Source organism: Spinacia oleracea, chromosome 2, assembly GCF_020520425.1.
Source record: "Spinacia oleracea cultivar Varoflay chromosome 2, BTI_SOV_V1, whole genome shotgun sequence".
In the NCBI taxonomy this organism is placed as follows: Eukaryota; Viridiplantae; Streptophyta; class Magnoliopsida; order Caryophyllales; family Amaranthaceae; genus Spinacia; species Spinacia oleracea.
Genome location: NC_079488.1, coordinates 109,672,952 through 109,688,980, shown reverse-complemented (window position 1 = coordinate 109,688,980; position 16,029 = coordinate 109,672,952). Strand labels below are relative to the sequence as shown.

Sequence of the window (16,029 nt, the reverse complement as noted above, 5' to 3'; positions counted from 1 at the left end):
ACGGATACACCGGATAATTTCATAAAATTTAGGGAATCTAATTTATTAATTGAAAAAGACATCAATAACCAACTCACCAACACCATGGGAGGTAATGTCTTAATTATTTTTCAATTTTTTTTTTCTAGAATATAAAAACAAACTAACTTCTACTTCTATATGTAATACTTGTATATTTGAGTTGGTTGATGATTAATTAATTAGCCTTTCAATATACTTGTTTCTTGTGAAAGTAAGATCAAATTATGGGAAATTAAACTATTTAAATAGTACTTAGTATCATTTTCCATTATTTGATCTCACTTCACAAGAAACAAGTATAGTTACAGACTAATAAATCATCAACCACCTCAGATATACAAGTATTGTACAAGATGAACGCTATGATATTTTGATTAACTAGTGTAACAAACAACCAAATTAACATTATTATAGTCTAATTCAATTAAATTAGCCATAACTAGCTCATATTTATTAATTAATTAAATTTATAAATTAACCCCTCTCTAGCTACATACCTTTGCTGATGCACAAAGGAAATACAAAATGAGAAGAGAAGAGATTAACCACATATATAATTATTAAGCCGATTTTAATATTCAATTCGTAGATTAAAAAGATAATTAATTTAATTTAGAATTTATTCAAGAGGAGATGCCCACCCCTAGAAAATCAATGAAGGGCATCTCCTTGGTGTTACTAACCATTGTGCCGCCACGGCGGCCTCCTCCTCCACCCTCTCGTCCCAATTCTTCTTCTTCATCCTCTTTCTCCAATCTTTCCAACACCAATGATGACCGCCTCATCGCGGTTGTCTTGCTTTGGCCGAATGGTGGAGCATAGCTAGACGGAACAACCTTGTTGTGGTGGTCGGAATAATAATAATTATTAATATTATAATTATTATTAACTCCAAACCCTACTCCATGTGAAGAAGATCCACACGAAAACCTCATGTTATAACCATTCGTGTGCTCAAATATTGAGCTACTATTGTAATTACTTGTCCTATTTCCCATCAAACATTGTGGTTGTTGTTGTTGTTGTGTTGAAGATGATGCCCTATATTTCTCCATGCTTGAAATTGGTGTCCAACAATTAGCCATTGAAGTAGCTTTCCTCTCCTTATTGTTGTTTAGGGTACTATAATTATTATTATTATTACTAATAATAATACTAGAATTAGTAGTAATTAAGCTTGCTGATCTCTTATTGGATGATTGTTGCTTGGACCGTTCTCTTTGCATCCTAGCCATGATTACATGCCAATGGTTCTTAACAGCATTGTCTGTTCTTCCTGGGAATAACCGCGAAATTAGAGCCCATTTGTTACCATGGATCCGGTGAGCGGTCAAAAGCCGGTCTTCTTCCTCTTCTGTGAAGGGCTTTCTATTGATTCTTGGGTCTAGTTGATTGAACCATCTCAACCTGCAACTCTTACCTGATAATTAACATTCAAATCGGATGGAAACAGCGAGTTAATTAGTTTGCAAAATGATAAAGGTCGCAACTTGCGATAAAGATTGTAATTTCTATTTTTTTTTAATTTTTTAGTTTACAAGATAAAAGAAAATATATATTAAACAATAAGAATTTTGGATTTAATTAGTAGATCATTATTTCTTTCACTTAATTACAATTTAATTAATTTAATTAGTAGATTATTATTTCTTTCACTTAATTACAAATTAATTAATTTAATTAGTAGATTATTATTTCTTTCACTTAATTACAATTTAATTAATTTAATTAGTAGATTATTATTTCTTTCACTTAATTAAAATTTAATTAGTAGGTTATTATTTCTTTCACTTAATTACAGTTTAATTAAAAGAAAGATGAAGCAATACCTTAGACAATTTCCTTTTAACTAACCTAACCATGATGCTTTAATTTTACACAACCCCATGCATAAAATAATATTATTATTTTTTATTAATAATACTCGTAATAAGCAAAGTGATAAAGGTGTTCAATTCTAAAACTAAAATCAAACACCGATCCACAATTACCTAATTAAACTAATTAACTAAAAACGCGAAACTCAAAATGATGATGATATGTAATATACCTGATCTTCCTTGGAGCTTTTCAGCTATGGAGTTCCAATTCTGAGGACCATATTGTTCGACGAGTTTGCGAAGCTTATCGTCTTCAGCCGGTCTCCAGTGACCTCTTGGGCAGCTGCTAGAAGATTTGATCTCATTATCACTTGAATCCTCCATTTTAAAATTAAATGCTGTTTATGATTCTTTATTTTGACTTTTAAACAATCTAGAGAGAGAAACAAAGAGAGAGAAATAATTAATATAAGTGGATCGTAGCAAAGAGAAGAAGTACAGGGTAAGGTATAAATTAAGGAGGGAGAAGATGAAGAAGAAGAAAAGGGTTAATTAACAGAATAAGAAAGTTAGTAGGTTGTGTTTTTAGGGTTGTGGATGGGCAGTCACTTTTGTTGGTTTCTCACGACATATATAATTTTAATTTAATAAAAAAAATAAAAATTTTAACCATCCTTATTCTTTCTATGTTTAGAAATGGTACAAATTTTCTTCCTTCTTGTTGGTTTGTACATATATAATAATTTACTTCTATATTTATCACGTCACCAACAGTGTTGTTTACTGTGTGCTATCCAAGTCATTTTATAATTTGGTTCTTCTTTTTGTCGGTTTTTCAACTAATTATCCGTGTCTTAATTATGCCGTAATTTCATATTGTTGTATTAATTAAGCCATTATTTCAATGTTTTTAGTTATAGATACCCTTGTTCTTGTGAATTGTATTTTCTCCAATAAAGTTGACTGTGTATAATTGTATATACGGAGTAGTTAATTAATTCGACTTTTTTTTTTTTATCATCTTTATATATAGTACTCCTTACAATTTAATGACTATTGTCTGAAGTTCTTCAATACACATAACTATGTTTGATTTGTGTGTAAATAAAGTGCTATTTTGATCTAGAAAATTGATTTGGGAGGAAGTTTCATGAGGAATAATTATGATACACATTCTTATCAAATTACGATTTTTCTTAGATTTATTATCCTGAAATTTGCATGTTGAAAAGTAAAATTTTGTTTAAGTCAAGTTTTAACAACATACTTCGTATGAAGCATATTTCTTCTGTGGTGACATGTACGAAGAAACATTGTGTTTATACTTCTATAAAGAACACATTTTTCCTTGTAAAAGCGCTTTCTTATGTTGCTAATTTTTAGGTAGTAAATGGGTAGTTTAGACTAATAAGTCACTTTTTTTTTATTTAGAGTCATTCGATTCAATAATTTCAGGGTTGTTTGAATCATAATCGAGTCAATATTTTGTTTGCGTCAAATTAAAGTGTGATGTAATTTTTGGTACATTTCAGTTTGGGGACGAGTCAAATCTTGGTACTAATCCTCGTTAACTTTTGAAACTTTTATCTGCTAAGAAAATATTTCCGGTTTCCTAACATCATAGGCTATTTGCATATTAATTATACGTTTAAATACATGTTGGATTGTTGGTTAGTATATATAGTACACATTTTGTATATATTTGCTTGGAGTAAATATACAAATATTACAGTATTAGAGATGAATACTATAATTAATTAGTCATCTCAACTTGAGATGGATTACTAAAATTTTGTCTCTAATTAAATGATACTACGTATTTGTTATAGAATTGTATATAGAGTTTCAAAAGTTTCTTCTCAAATTTGTAACGGATTTGCCAAAATACTTGAGAGGACCTCTATAAGGACGCCTTATTTTCGTTTCAAATCCGTCTTTAATCAACAATCCAAGACATATTTGAACTAATTAGGGACGAAATTCCTCATCTCTAATTAATTATTTTGTAGTGATATCCAAATGTACGGACTAGACATCAATACAAAATTTACAGTTACGTAAATTACTACGTAGTGCGTACATAGAATAATGGTACATACAAAATCCAACGTATAATTGGATTCAAAAACAGAAATTTTCACCATCGTAATTAAATGAAGTCCAAGTATATTAAAGACATTCATGTGAGTGACATTTCATATGCACATAATTGGAATTGCACTAAAAAAATTGAAGTTGTTGCAGGAAAACATTCCCATATATATATTGATCAACATTATATTGGTGTGAGAGAAAAGGTCATTTTCGACACTTGATCAATGAACAGATTTGAATAATCCATCCCTTGTATTTTACATATTTAGGTAAAAGTAGTTGATGATGAAAGTAGCTTACTAGCTGTATTAACTTCATGAAAGAGATGGCAAATACTAGGCATGCTTCTCTTTGATGTTTCTAATTTCTTCTTAATATCATATGATGAATTGATGACCTGATACTAATTATTGTCGTGTTTGGCTTTGTTCTCATCGCCTAATTATATATTCACTTATATATTTTGAGAAAGTAACTTGTGATAAGATCAGATGAGTAAAAATGGGTGAAGAGAACGCATTATTAATATTTTTATTGCGGATATAATTAGATAGCTAGATGAAATAAATACTACCCCGTATCTAAAATTTTACATGACCTAGTTAAGGTAACAAATTAACTTGAAACGACTTGACCCAAACCCTAATTGTGTTGGAAATTAATGGGTGACCCGACCCGAAGAAAATATGAACCAAAATCGACATATATGGCCCACAAAAAATCATGCAACAGAACATGCAATAATGTACATTATACCCGTCCTCATTTTATTAAGGGAAAATCAACTCATTAATAAAGAGTAATACGACATCTACAAGACTACAAGAACTAAAAATACAGTAATACGATATCTACAAGACTACAAGAACTAAAAATACAGATCTAACCAATACATGAAATTGAATCAAATAAAGACTTAGCTTGCTTCATCAAAACTACGGTCGTTAAGTAGATCTAACATTGTAGAACGTCTCCCATATATAACGCTGAAACATGCAACCTTTTTAGATAGGGGTTCGATTTTGCAGTCTAATTCCCACTTAACATTAATTAAAAGCAATAACCAAAATTAGAACACTTATCTGTCAAGAAGTACGTTTTAAGACAAATTAGAGTGATTGTAAATTTATAATTATTATTTGTTCTTTATAAGTTTAAATTTCTTGCATTGATGATATTTTTGTTGTATGTGTTGATCGATCATGTGCTCATTAATAGTTGGTTGCATATGTAACATGTAATAATTGGTTAGTTTTATTTACTTGTATGACATACTTCATATAATTTGCATGGGTAATCGATATCAGTCATTAACTAGCTTAGTATTTGGGTCGATTATCCTAAACTTACATCCTAAGCCATAAGTTTTTTGCAACAAACTGTGCGTGGAAGTGACCTTAATTTATCCCAAAAATTGAGGGATATATTATTGACACTAGTTAAAATTATAAACATAAGAGTAAAATAAAAATTGGTTTCTTAACTGATTGAGATTTCATAACCCACGAAATTAAACACCTACCTCGTCAACTAATTAAACATGAATTAATTAATTAATCCAATTAAATAGTTTATGCTTAACATCATGATTATTACACATTGTGATTTGTGAGAGCAAACCACCCATCAGCAAGTTAAAGGTTGGTATAAAATCAATCTCACTATAGTACCTTGATTTCATATTATATCTTAATTAACCCATAAAGAGGGGTGTGTTAGTTATTCAATTAATTACTATAACTATGCGTATGCATAATAGATTAATGAATGCATCGATAATTCTTGTAGGGAGTCGTAAAACTATTTATGTAAACGCAATTTTTTTAATGGTATGGGTAACTTTGATTTCAAAGTTACTGGTGATTCACAAGGTCATTTATAAGTTATCAAGTTAAATTACGACGACATATGAATAACTCAAGTACCCTTTTAACTGTAACGTACGACTCGTTTTTCTTTTGTCTAGCTCCAAAAAGATACATTTTGAATATATATTCCACTAAAACATACACCTTTCAGATCGATTTTCAATTCATATAAGAGCATAATACAATTTGGATAGTTCGTTTTTAATTAATGGCATTTGCATGTACTCATGCAATCATGCATGTACGTAACCAAGTGTACGTATGTCAGCAAGTGCATGTACGTATGTGTTCAGACTTCAAATATTGATTTCTATGGATGGAGTTTTTCTTAATTTTCTTATAAATTCACCAAGAATGAACGAATACACCTTCAACGTATGTACAGGACACTTGACTCGCAGGATGCCAACTTACATAGTTGTTACAGTACGTGTAACAGTATTACAGAGTAATTACTAGTGACGACAGTCGACACACAAACACTGATACCCAATACATGACATCGATGAAAAGAATCCCATATTTAATGTGTATCATCACATACTACCTTGTTTTTCAATCACAAGCCTAAATATAGAAATTAACAGATCCCAAAGAAGATCACAACTCAACAGATTCTGCATGTTAACAACTACAATATGACCTAGTTTATAGTATAGTCATATGTAGTACTACATTTAAAGACCCCTAATTATTTCATTTTGTAGAAACTCCATTTTTGCAATATTATGAGCTCATATATTTTTATTTTTTGGAGGGATAATTAAATGCAATTTGTTACAAGGTAGTTGAATATGATGCTGGCTTCATTAAATTTCACTATGCAATTTCAGACTTCTTTTTTTCTATTTAGAGGCCTTGTGAAATTTCAAGGGATGCACAAGAATGGCGATTGACAACTCATATTCTCATGTGCTATATATGTTTATATATTTGTGAATTTTACTTTCCAATTTTAATCACTTTGCTCCAATAAGAATTATTGTTCTATTGGACCACATCACCTCTTATACATATATGTGCAAATAATACAGTTTTTTTTAGTTTTCTCAACTAATTGAAGCTAAGGACGATCAACAATAATTAATTACTACAACCCCGATGGTAAAAATAACGAATTATTTTAGTTATTTTGTTTGAATTTTTATTATGGAGTATCTGAATTCGTTTAACTTATTTATCTGAATCTATTCGATCTAAACTTATTTTGTCTGTAATAAGTCGTCGAACATAAATATATCACTATATCAGGGCTCGAAACACGAAACAACATTTGAGATTAATGTTAACCTTACTAGTTATGGAACTAAAACCATCAATTTTCTTGATGTCTAAACATAACCCAACTTGGCATTGCTTAACAAAGAGTAACACATACACTAGTAACACTACTACTAGATCGAGCTTGATATTTGGTTGGAGATTGGTAGTATGCATGGAAAGAATATTATTTTATTAGTAAGAATAATAAGTGTACACAATATTATCTTTACATAACTAGAAATTCTTATCATATTCAAGTACTCCGTATATGAAGTTGGTACCTTTTTTTTTTCTCTACATCGATTTTAAGTGACATATAATACATCTAGTCAAAGACTTAGGTTATAACAAGTCACGTACAAGTTCAAACTATATCTCTCCCCTATTCGTAATTTATCATTTATTATATCGGATCTTTTACCAAAATGACTACTTTTACAATTTTATTTATCAAAATAGCTACTTTTGAATTCTATTTCCCAAACTAGCTATTATTTATTTACCAAAACGACTATTTTGACTTTGAGACAAAAAATAAATAAATAATGAAACGGTTTGAGTTTTTTTTAGTAGTGAACCGGTTTGGATTTTTTTAATAGTGAACCGGTTTGATTTGGTTTGGTTTTTTTTTTTTTTAATTATTATTTTAGACTAAAAAACAAGTACTTTTTGCTACTAAAATCAAACCAAAGCATTTAACAAAGATCCATTCTATTTCCCCTCTTTTTGCCATTTATTTTATATACCAAAATAGCTACTTTTAGACAAAGTATACTCAAATAAAATCAACCCAAAACATAAATTACAAACTAAAGAATAATTACTTTATTTTAAAGAAAAAATAACTCGTATTATACTTAGAATAAAGTACCGTGAAAACATAAACATTGATCCAATCGCACACATATCATAATAAGGCCTATTAGTTTTAGGCAAAATAAACAAATACTACGGTCTGTAACTAAGTTTTATTGTCTTACACAATAAACCAACCCAAAGTTTAGAAAATAAAGAAAAAAATACATATCTAAGGGCTTACAACCTCATAAGCTAAAATCTCTCTTATGATAGACGTTAACTTTCAATCAAAGTATACAATTCTCAAATTTTCTCAACCCAAAGAAATTTTTGATTTCTTATTAGAATGAAACCAAAGTTCCATAAAATTGAATATAATTAAATATAATATGCATTAATAATAAGCTTTAAATGTTCAAACAGAAAGAAAATTACATACTTTTATCAATTTTTCTATTGGAATCTTCAATCGAAAAACATTAGGGTTTATGAATGTCAATGGTTAATTGGAAAAAATTGAACTTGATCGACTTAGGTATAGAAAAATAAAAGGAACCCAAGAAAATATACGGACGAGAGTCCCTAAAAAACAAAATCATTTCACTATTCTAAAAAAAAAAAACTCAAACCAAACCGGCTCACTATTAAAAAAAACCAAACCGGTTCACTACTAAAAAAACTCAAATCGGTTCATTGTTTTTTTTTTGCCCCAAAGTCAAAATAGTCGTTTTGGTAAATAAATAGTAGCTAGTTTGGGAAATAGAATTCAAAAGTAACTATTTTGGTAAATAAAATTGTAAAAGTAGTCAATTTGGTAAAAGATCCTATTATATCCTTGTGAATCACAAAATATTATTCGAAAAAACCGCGAAAAAAACACATGAACGTCCAAAAGTGGCCCCAAAAGCCTAGGACAAGTACTTTGTTTATGCCCTATATAGCCAAATAATTATCCAAGACTAGTCTCTAATTAAATCCATATTGAGCCAAGAAATGTAATCCTACTAAATGAGCACATCTTATTTAATTTAATTTATTCAAGAAACTCCTTAAGCAAAAGCTTATGTATAGTAGTAGTATATGGAATCATATATTTGGTCCATTTGTACACTTCATGATTCATTTTGTTGATTTAATCGGATAAAATAGTGGGTGGTCGACTTTTATTCCTAACTAATATTATCCTAAAATCAACGGTTCACATACGAAGCTTAGATTTTATGTAAATGACGTAAATATACATAGTTTTACCTGAAGTGCCCCATAAGATTAATGTTTGTGGAATTATTTGTCTTCTATGTATAAGAACTAACTTGATTAAACCCTTGATTAAACAATGTTTAAGACTTAGTCAAAATTGTTTAGTTTGGATCAAAACAAAACCGTAAGGGTTCGTTCAGGGTATTCTTTTTTGTTTCCAATTTTCTATTTTTTATATGACTAAAAAACTAAAATATGAAACCACAAAAAGTAGTTTTCAGTTTTTTGTTGACAGTTTTCAAATAAACACGATTACTATAAGTATGCTTATGGCCGATTCTTACTTCATAATTCAATCTAAATCATATGACTTACTAAACAAAAACCCAAACTGGAAACTGACAGTGATACCGAACGAACCATAAGTGATTAGTTTAACATAAAATTAAGAGGAGCGGGCGACGTGTCATCGGCCAATTAGGGAATGAATGCACATTGATCGAGTTACTATAATAGTGTCTAATTTTAAGAACATTGTAAGACAATGACAAGTTAGCTACCATGCTTGTTTTTGTTAAGTTAGCTATAGAAAGAGTAGAAATAATTAAAGTAGATGATGAGTGTTTAATTAAGATTATGGTTCTCTTGTCAGAAAATTAGTGATAACTATATATGACCACTAACAATAAGATACCTTTGCTTTCTGTCAAAATTCATTGAGGTGAAGTATAACAATAAGATTGAGACTTTTTCAATACTTAAGATTAAAATCATTATTCTCTTTAAGTGCTTAAGGTTTAGAGTCAATAAAGGATTAACATGTAAGAGGAAAGGTAGATTAATGTTATTGATTAAATAACATTAATAATTTCTTATTAAGTTGTAAACAATTTAATTAAGAAACATGTATTCCCCTCAAAAAAGAAAAAGATAAGAAACATTTATTAAGAAATGGGCCGATAGATAGTCAATGATGGGCATGGCTTACATTTTAGTAATATTACTAGGCTAGGCCGATAGGGCCGAAATATAATGGATCAGGACAGCCCAATTGCAAATGCCATTATGTTTGGGATTTGGGGGTGCTTTCAAGATAAGAAAAATGCAGAAGATATTCAATGCAAGAGATTAAGGCTTTATTCTTTTCACGACTTCATCTCGTCTTGTCGGATTTTTCTAGTTTCTGGTCTGATCTGATTCTTTATGATCTGGTATATTCCGGTATTGTTCATGCATTTTAGACAACTTTGATTAACAAGTTCAATGAAGAACTTCAATTCATGCATTTTAGACAACTTTGATTAACAAGTTCAATGAAGAACTTCAATTCAAGCATTTTTTTTTTTCCCGGATATTGTTATGTTACTTATGTTCGTGGATACATCAGTAACATCATATTCCGTAACTTTTTGCATGAGGTTAATAGTGTGTTATTAACTTTAAATAATTGAAAGCATAGTAAAACCTAAGGGTGCGTACATACAAAAATTACCAAACTTGAAAACAAATTGACCAATCTACGAGCGTTTTTTTAAAGAAAAAGCAATATATCAAAGACAATATTGTACGAAGTATGTTTCTAGATTAACAATTATGTCTTTAATTCTTACTCGAAGCATTAGTACTCTATAGAATATTGATGTTTAACCTTATAATTAATAATTTCTCATTTTAATTCCCCCAAGTGGGAATTTTCTACTATTCTCATTTCTTACTTTTTTTACTTTTAGTGTCTTTGACAAAACAAACTTCACCACATAAAGTATGCACCATAGTGGATTAGTGGATAACTAAAAGCCCCATCATTTACCGTTCTTCCACTAATTAACGGTCATAATTAAAGCAATGGGAAAACGAAGACTTAACAACAACCCACCCAAAAACATGGCGTTTTATTTATTTTTTTAGATTAGAAAATGCTTCATCCGTTCTTATTTATTGTTCCGTAGTTGACAAACTTCTTTAATTGCGTTTATGGATGTATATTTTTATCATAATATATTTAATTATGTAAAAGAAAAAATTAAAAAAAGTTAACATTTTGAAAATATTTATCAAGACGAAATTAACAAGATCTCAAATAAATATGGAGTACTCCGTACTATTTTACCTTATGTACAGATAACAAAATCCGGTAACAAGAGAGTATATGAATACAGGGGGTGGCAATCTGGGTCAATGGGTCAAGTTCGGGTTTGGTTTCAGGTCGATTTCGGGCTGTGTCAAAAAATATCAGAAATATTGTAAAACTTAATATTACTACTCCATACAAAATATGATAAATGAATCAAATCGGGTCAATATCAGGTCAGTCGGGTTCGTTTCAGGCTGGATTCGAGTCGGGTTATCAGGTCGGATCGGGAATTGCCAGCTAAAGTCAAACTGCGTCAACTATTTTTTTTTGTGTTAGCACCCGGTTCACCCTTATAGCTAATCCGGATTCGGGGCAAGTTCTGGGTGGTTAGGTTCCAATTCCCTCCCAATTATTATTGCGGGGATCGAACACGGGTTTTTCATACCAAGTTCAGCTCCAACCACCGCCAAACCAAGCAATTGTTACTGCGTCAGGAACGAAGTACCATTTTAGTCAGACAGGTTGGTGGTACTGCATGCGGACAAATAATCAGTCTACCCAAAATAATAAAAAATAAAATAAAATAAAATAAAAATAAATCCAACAAATACAGAATTCTGGGTAAGCATTTTCTCACAACTTTCTGCCCCACTTTTCCTTAAAATTCCAGAAGATTTGATTTCTTCATCATCTTTAACCAATTGTGCAATTCTTACATACAAGTACTAAACAAGCTTTGAAATATTTCATCTTTTGGAACATATATTATTTTTAGCATAAAGTTTTTATATCAAATCTTTGCTCCTTTTTAGTACCTAACCCCAACTTATTGACTTATTTAAGGTAATTCTACTGTTTATTGGTCAATTTTGGTTGAGGGTTTTGTGATTTTTGGCCAAAATCTGTTGACATAATTTCTGAAGCTTATCTTTTTCTGGGTTGCTGTTATTTTGCAGGATACCCTCTTTTGTTCTGATCTTCACTCCCAGGTATGATTTTTATTTTTGTTTTTTGGTTCTTAATTTCATGTTTGTTTGGTTGTTTTTGTAATTTAATTCCTTAATTGTTTCATAGATTTTGATTCATATCTATTTGGATATGATATGTTTATTTGTTTGTTCATTCTTCCAAACTTGTTCTGTATGCATGCGTTCAATTTATTGATTTGTTTAGTTAAAAACTTAGTTGCTCAGTAGATCTGCTTGTGCTAATCTTCAGGTATTGTTCTTCTTTTCCCCTGAATTCTAATTCCTAAACCCCTGTTTATGTTTGGAATTTTGGTGGATTCTTGCATGTTGCTTCATTTTCATGTAAACTGTTTTTGGTCAATTTTTGCATGCCAGTCTTTTAGGTTTACCACTTTACCAGGATCCTTTGAGTCTTTGACAGCGATTTTTCGGATATTTTTGTTGGGTTTTAGGATATTTGTGATGAGCTTAATTAGTTGTTCAAAATGATTTTGATGAGTTCTGGACCTTCTTGTTTAGTGGTTTGTTTCCAGCATCTTGTAAGTTCATTACCTTTAACTTAGATTGTATGATTAAAAACGACATTTATCCCATTTCGAACTAGGTTACCGTGTTAATTTTCTAGAATTTGTGATTTGCATAACAAATCCAAGTGATTCAGATTATATGCCCAAAAATTAAGTGTCATGGTGTCAATTTCTTGAACTTGACACGGGATTTTTAAACAACAAGGTAAAATGAAGAGTTTGAGTAACATTGGTGCAAGTTAATCAAACTAATTATCCACCTATAGAACTCTCAACTAATAGGAGATTTGGGTTGCACAAACCTGAAATTTGAAATACAGTATTTGGAGATGTTTTATGGAGCTGCTCGGCTTGCTCGTTGTTCTTGAATTGTTCCATGGTGACAAATCATCCGGTCACGCCTTGCGTAGCTATTTCATTTTCTATGATGTGATCCTAACTTAGTGCACGTGACGTGGTGATGTTGCAACTATTTAACATAGTTTGTGTATTAATTTAACATATCTATCTTGAGGAGAGACCATGTCCGGAGTAGATTCTACTCATTTACATGGTTTTTAATTGCTTCAAACTGCTTATTTCCAAATAAATTAATCAAGTTGCCAAAAGCATATCCCCTTATGTTATCTCTTTTCTTTGTTTTTTTATTCTTTCATTTAGATTTGAGAGCAACATGATTATTGCAACAACAGTTTGGTCAACCTGATACCGGCATTTGGCATCCAGAAAACTAGTCTTTATACGAAGTATACAATAAGAATTTGCACTTGGGATAATAGTTGAGAACCTTGATAATTAGTTTGGTCAGAAAATATGTCTACGGCATATGGAACTCCGAGGCTATATGCACTACAAGGAAGTGGTAAAAGTTCTGGTTTGTCAACTCAGTTATACGGCTCTGAAAAACACAATGTAAAGTACATGACAGAAACTTTCAACAGCCCGAGTTATGACCCGCAGTTTTTCCTTGATTCACCCTCAGAAGAGATAATCCACCCACCCAGCTCTACTTCAAACCAGTTCGACTCCTCTTACCAAACAAACTACGAACTGGATTACTTCATCTGTCAAAGTCCAGAACCAATCGAATATGATGAAGGAATGATAAAGCTGAAGCTTCAAGAATTGGAGCATGCGCTCCTCGATGATGATGAGGAAGACGGAGTAGATGAGGTTGTTATTGGGCCTGAGCAGCCCAACAACATGGAGATAGATGAAGATTGGGCCGGGTCGTTAAGAAGTATGATGGTCTATGACTCCCCGAAAGAGTCCACTTCCTCTGAATCTTCCAACTTAAGCAGCATTAGCAACAAGGATGAAGCGTTGCCGTTACCTTCTTCTCGTAGTACTAAACAGTTGCTGTTTGATTGTGCTGCTATAATTTCAGAGGGAAAATTTGAACAAGCTGCATCAATGATCAATGAGCTTAGACAGGTGGTTTCAATCCAAGGGGACCCACCACAGAGGATTGCAGCCTACATGGTAGAAGGCCTTGCTGCTCGGTTAGCTTCATCGGGGAAAGTTCTTTATAAAGCTTTGAGATGTAAAGAGCCACCTTCTTTCGAAAAGCTTGCAGCGATGCAAGTTTTGTTCGAGGTATGTCCGTGTTTCAAGTTTGGATTTATGGCAGCAAATGAGGCAATTATGGAAGCAATTAAGTATGAAAAAAAGGTACATATTATTGATTTTGACATTAATCAAGGAAATCAATACATTAACCTCATACGATCCCTTGCTAAGGTTCGTGGGAAATCAATTCATTTGAGATTAACCGGGGTTGATGATCCCGAATCTGTTCAACGCCCAATTGGTGGCCTTAAAAACATAGGGCAAAGACTTGAGGTATTAGCTGAACTTGAAGGGTTACCCTTTGAGTTTAAAGCATTACCAACAAGAACACCACTTGTTACCCCAGAAATGTTGGATTACAGAGAAGGTGAAGAAGCCCTAGTGGTGAATTTCGCTTTCTTACTACACCACATGCCCGATGAAAGTGTCTCAACGATCAATCTTCGTGACCAGCTTCTTCGAATGGTTAAAAGCTTAAACCCGAAACTAGTAACCATTGTTGAACAAGATGTGAACACGAACACAACCCCTTTTCTTCCTAGGTTTTTCGAGGCTTATAGTTATTACTCTGCTGTTTTTGAGTCACTCGATGCTACTCTCCCTAGAGAAAGCCAGGAAAGGATCAATGTCGAGAAACAGTGTTTGGCACGTGATATTGTGAACGTTGTTGCTTGTGAAGGAGAAGAGAGGGTTGAACGCTACGAAGTGGCGGGGAAATGGAGGGCGAGGATGGAAATGGCGGGGTTCAGATCATGTCCGATGAAGCAAAACGTGAGTGAGATGATTCGAGGGCTTATTGTTTCGCAGTATTGTGACAGGTTCAAGTTGAATGAGGAAATGGACGCGCTTCTTTTTGCGTGGGAAGATAAAAGCTTGGTTGTTGCATCAGCTTGGAAGTGAAGTGATGATCAAAATCTGGTTTGAGTTGTTCTTTAATTTCCTAACAGAAAGACTTGAGGTGTTGGTGTAATTTATGGGATTAGAAATAAGAGTTTGTAAATTATGTTGTGATCTTTTGTTTTTTTTAGTGAACTGCATATTGTGGACTTATCTGAGGCGCGAACTGTGAAGTGCCTTTTGTTTTTGTGCAGTTCATTATGAACAGAAATTGTTTTAGGTTGTCCAATTTGCTGACTTTACCTGAGTCATATTTTCTTCTTTCCAATCTTATGTTGACTGCATTACCAGACGATTTCTTTTTGCATTTTATTGTTTTTGGAAAGTCTCCAATCCATTGTTGAATGTGCATGGAAACTTCTACAATGTTAGGACGCGCCACTATATTAAAAAGTACTTCTTCTGTTCTTATTTACATGACACAATTGGGTTTTTAATACTATTCACCCGAGTTCGTTTGACTTCATTAGTCTTGTGTGATCTCATTAGATTCGTCTCAATAAATATTTTTTAAATATCAATTTTTTATAATTTTTAATTATTCATAATGGAAGATATTAATGTTTGAAATCGTGCATTGGCAAACGTGCCTAAATAATTGTGTCATTTAAGAAAGAAAAATGCATGAAAAAACAAGCTACCTTAAATAGTCAACTATGACTACCTTATTTTCGTGCCTTGTAATAATTGATATAAGCTTAATGCTTATCCAATCTCTAAGGAAATTGCATCCCCAAACTGTGTACTCTTTTATAATTTTGCGTATATATGAGGGGCGAATATAAAGGGGATCACCAGTGGACATAAAAATACCATATGAAGAGGTATTTAGCCTCCAAAAGGGATTTAGGTTTTACATCCTCGGGAAATCCCTTTTCCCGAACATATATCCGAAAAATCAAATTCTGGTAGTATCCTTTTCCCTTGACC

At 31.8% G+C, this 16,029-nt stretch overlaps 2 protein-coding genes across 2 annotated transcripts; one reads left to right on the top strand and one right to left on the bottom strand.

Annotated features, from left to right (window-relative positions):
- Positions 1–440: 440 nt before the first annotated feature.
- On the bottom strand, positions 441–2,451 carry LOC110781949 (transcription factor CSA-like). Its single transcript, XM_021985997.2, has 2 exons — positions 2,072–2,451; positions 441–1,441 (listed from the first exon to the last, which is right to left on the bottom strand). The coding sequence occupies exons 1-2, from the start codon at positions 2,223–2,225 to the stop codon at positions 645–647; spliced, it is 951 nt and encodes a 316-aa protein (XP_021841689.1). The 5' UTR covers positions 2,226–2,451; the 3' UTR covers positions 441–644.
- A 9,303-nt stretch (positions 2,452–11,754) lies between these two features.
- Positions 11,755–15,391, top strand: LOC110782045 (scarecrow-like protein 1). The gene is made up of 3 exons (XM_021986106.2): positions 11,755–11,981; positions 12,095–12,127; positions 13,294–15,391. Exon 3 carries the CDS (start codon positions 13,447–13,449, stop codon positions 15,100–15,102), a length of 1,656 nt encoding a protein of 551 aa, XP_021841798.1. The 5' UTR covers positions 11,755–11,981; positions 12,095–12,127; positions 13,294–13,446; the 3' UTR covers positions 15,103–15,391.
- The last annotated feature ends 638 nt before the right edge of the window (positions 15,392–16,029 follow it).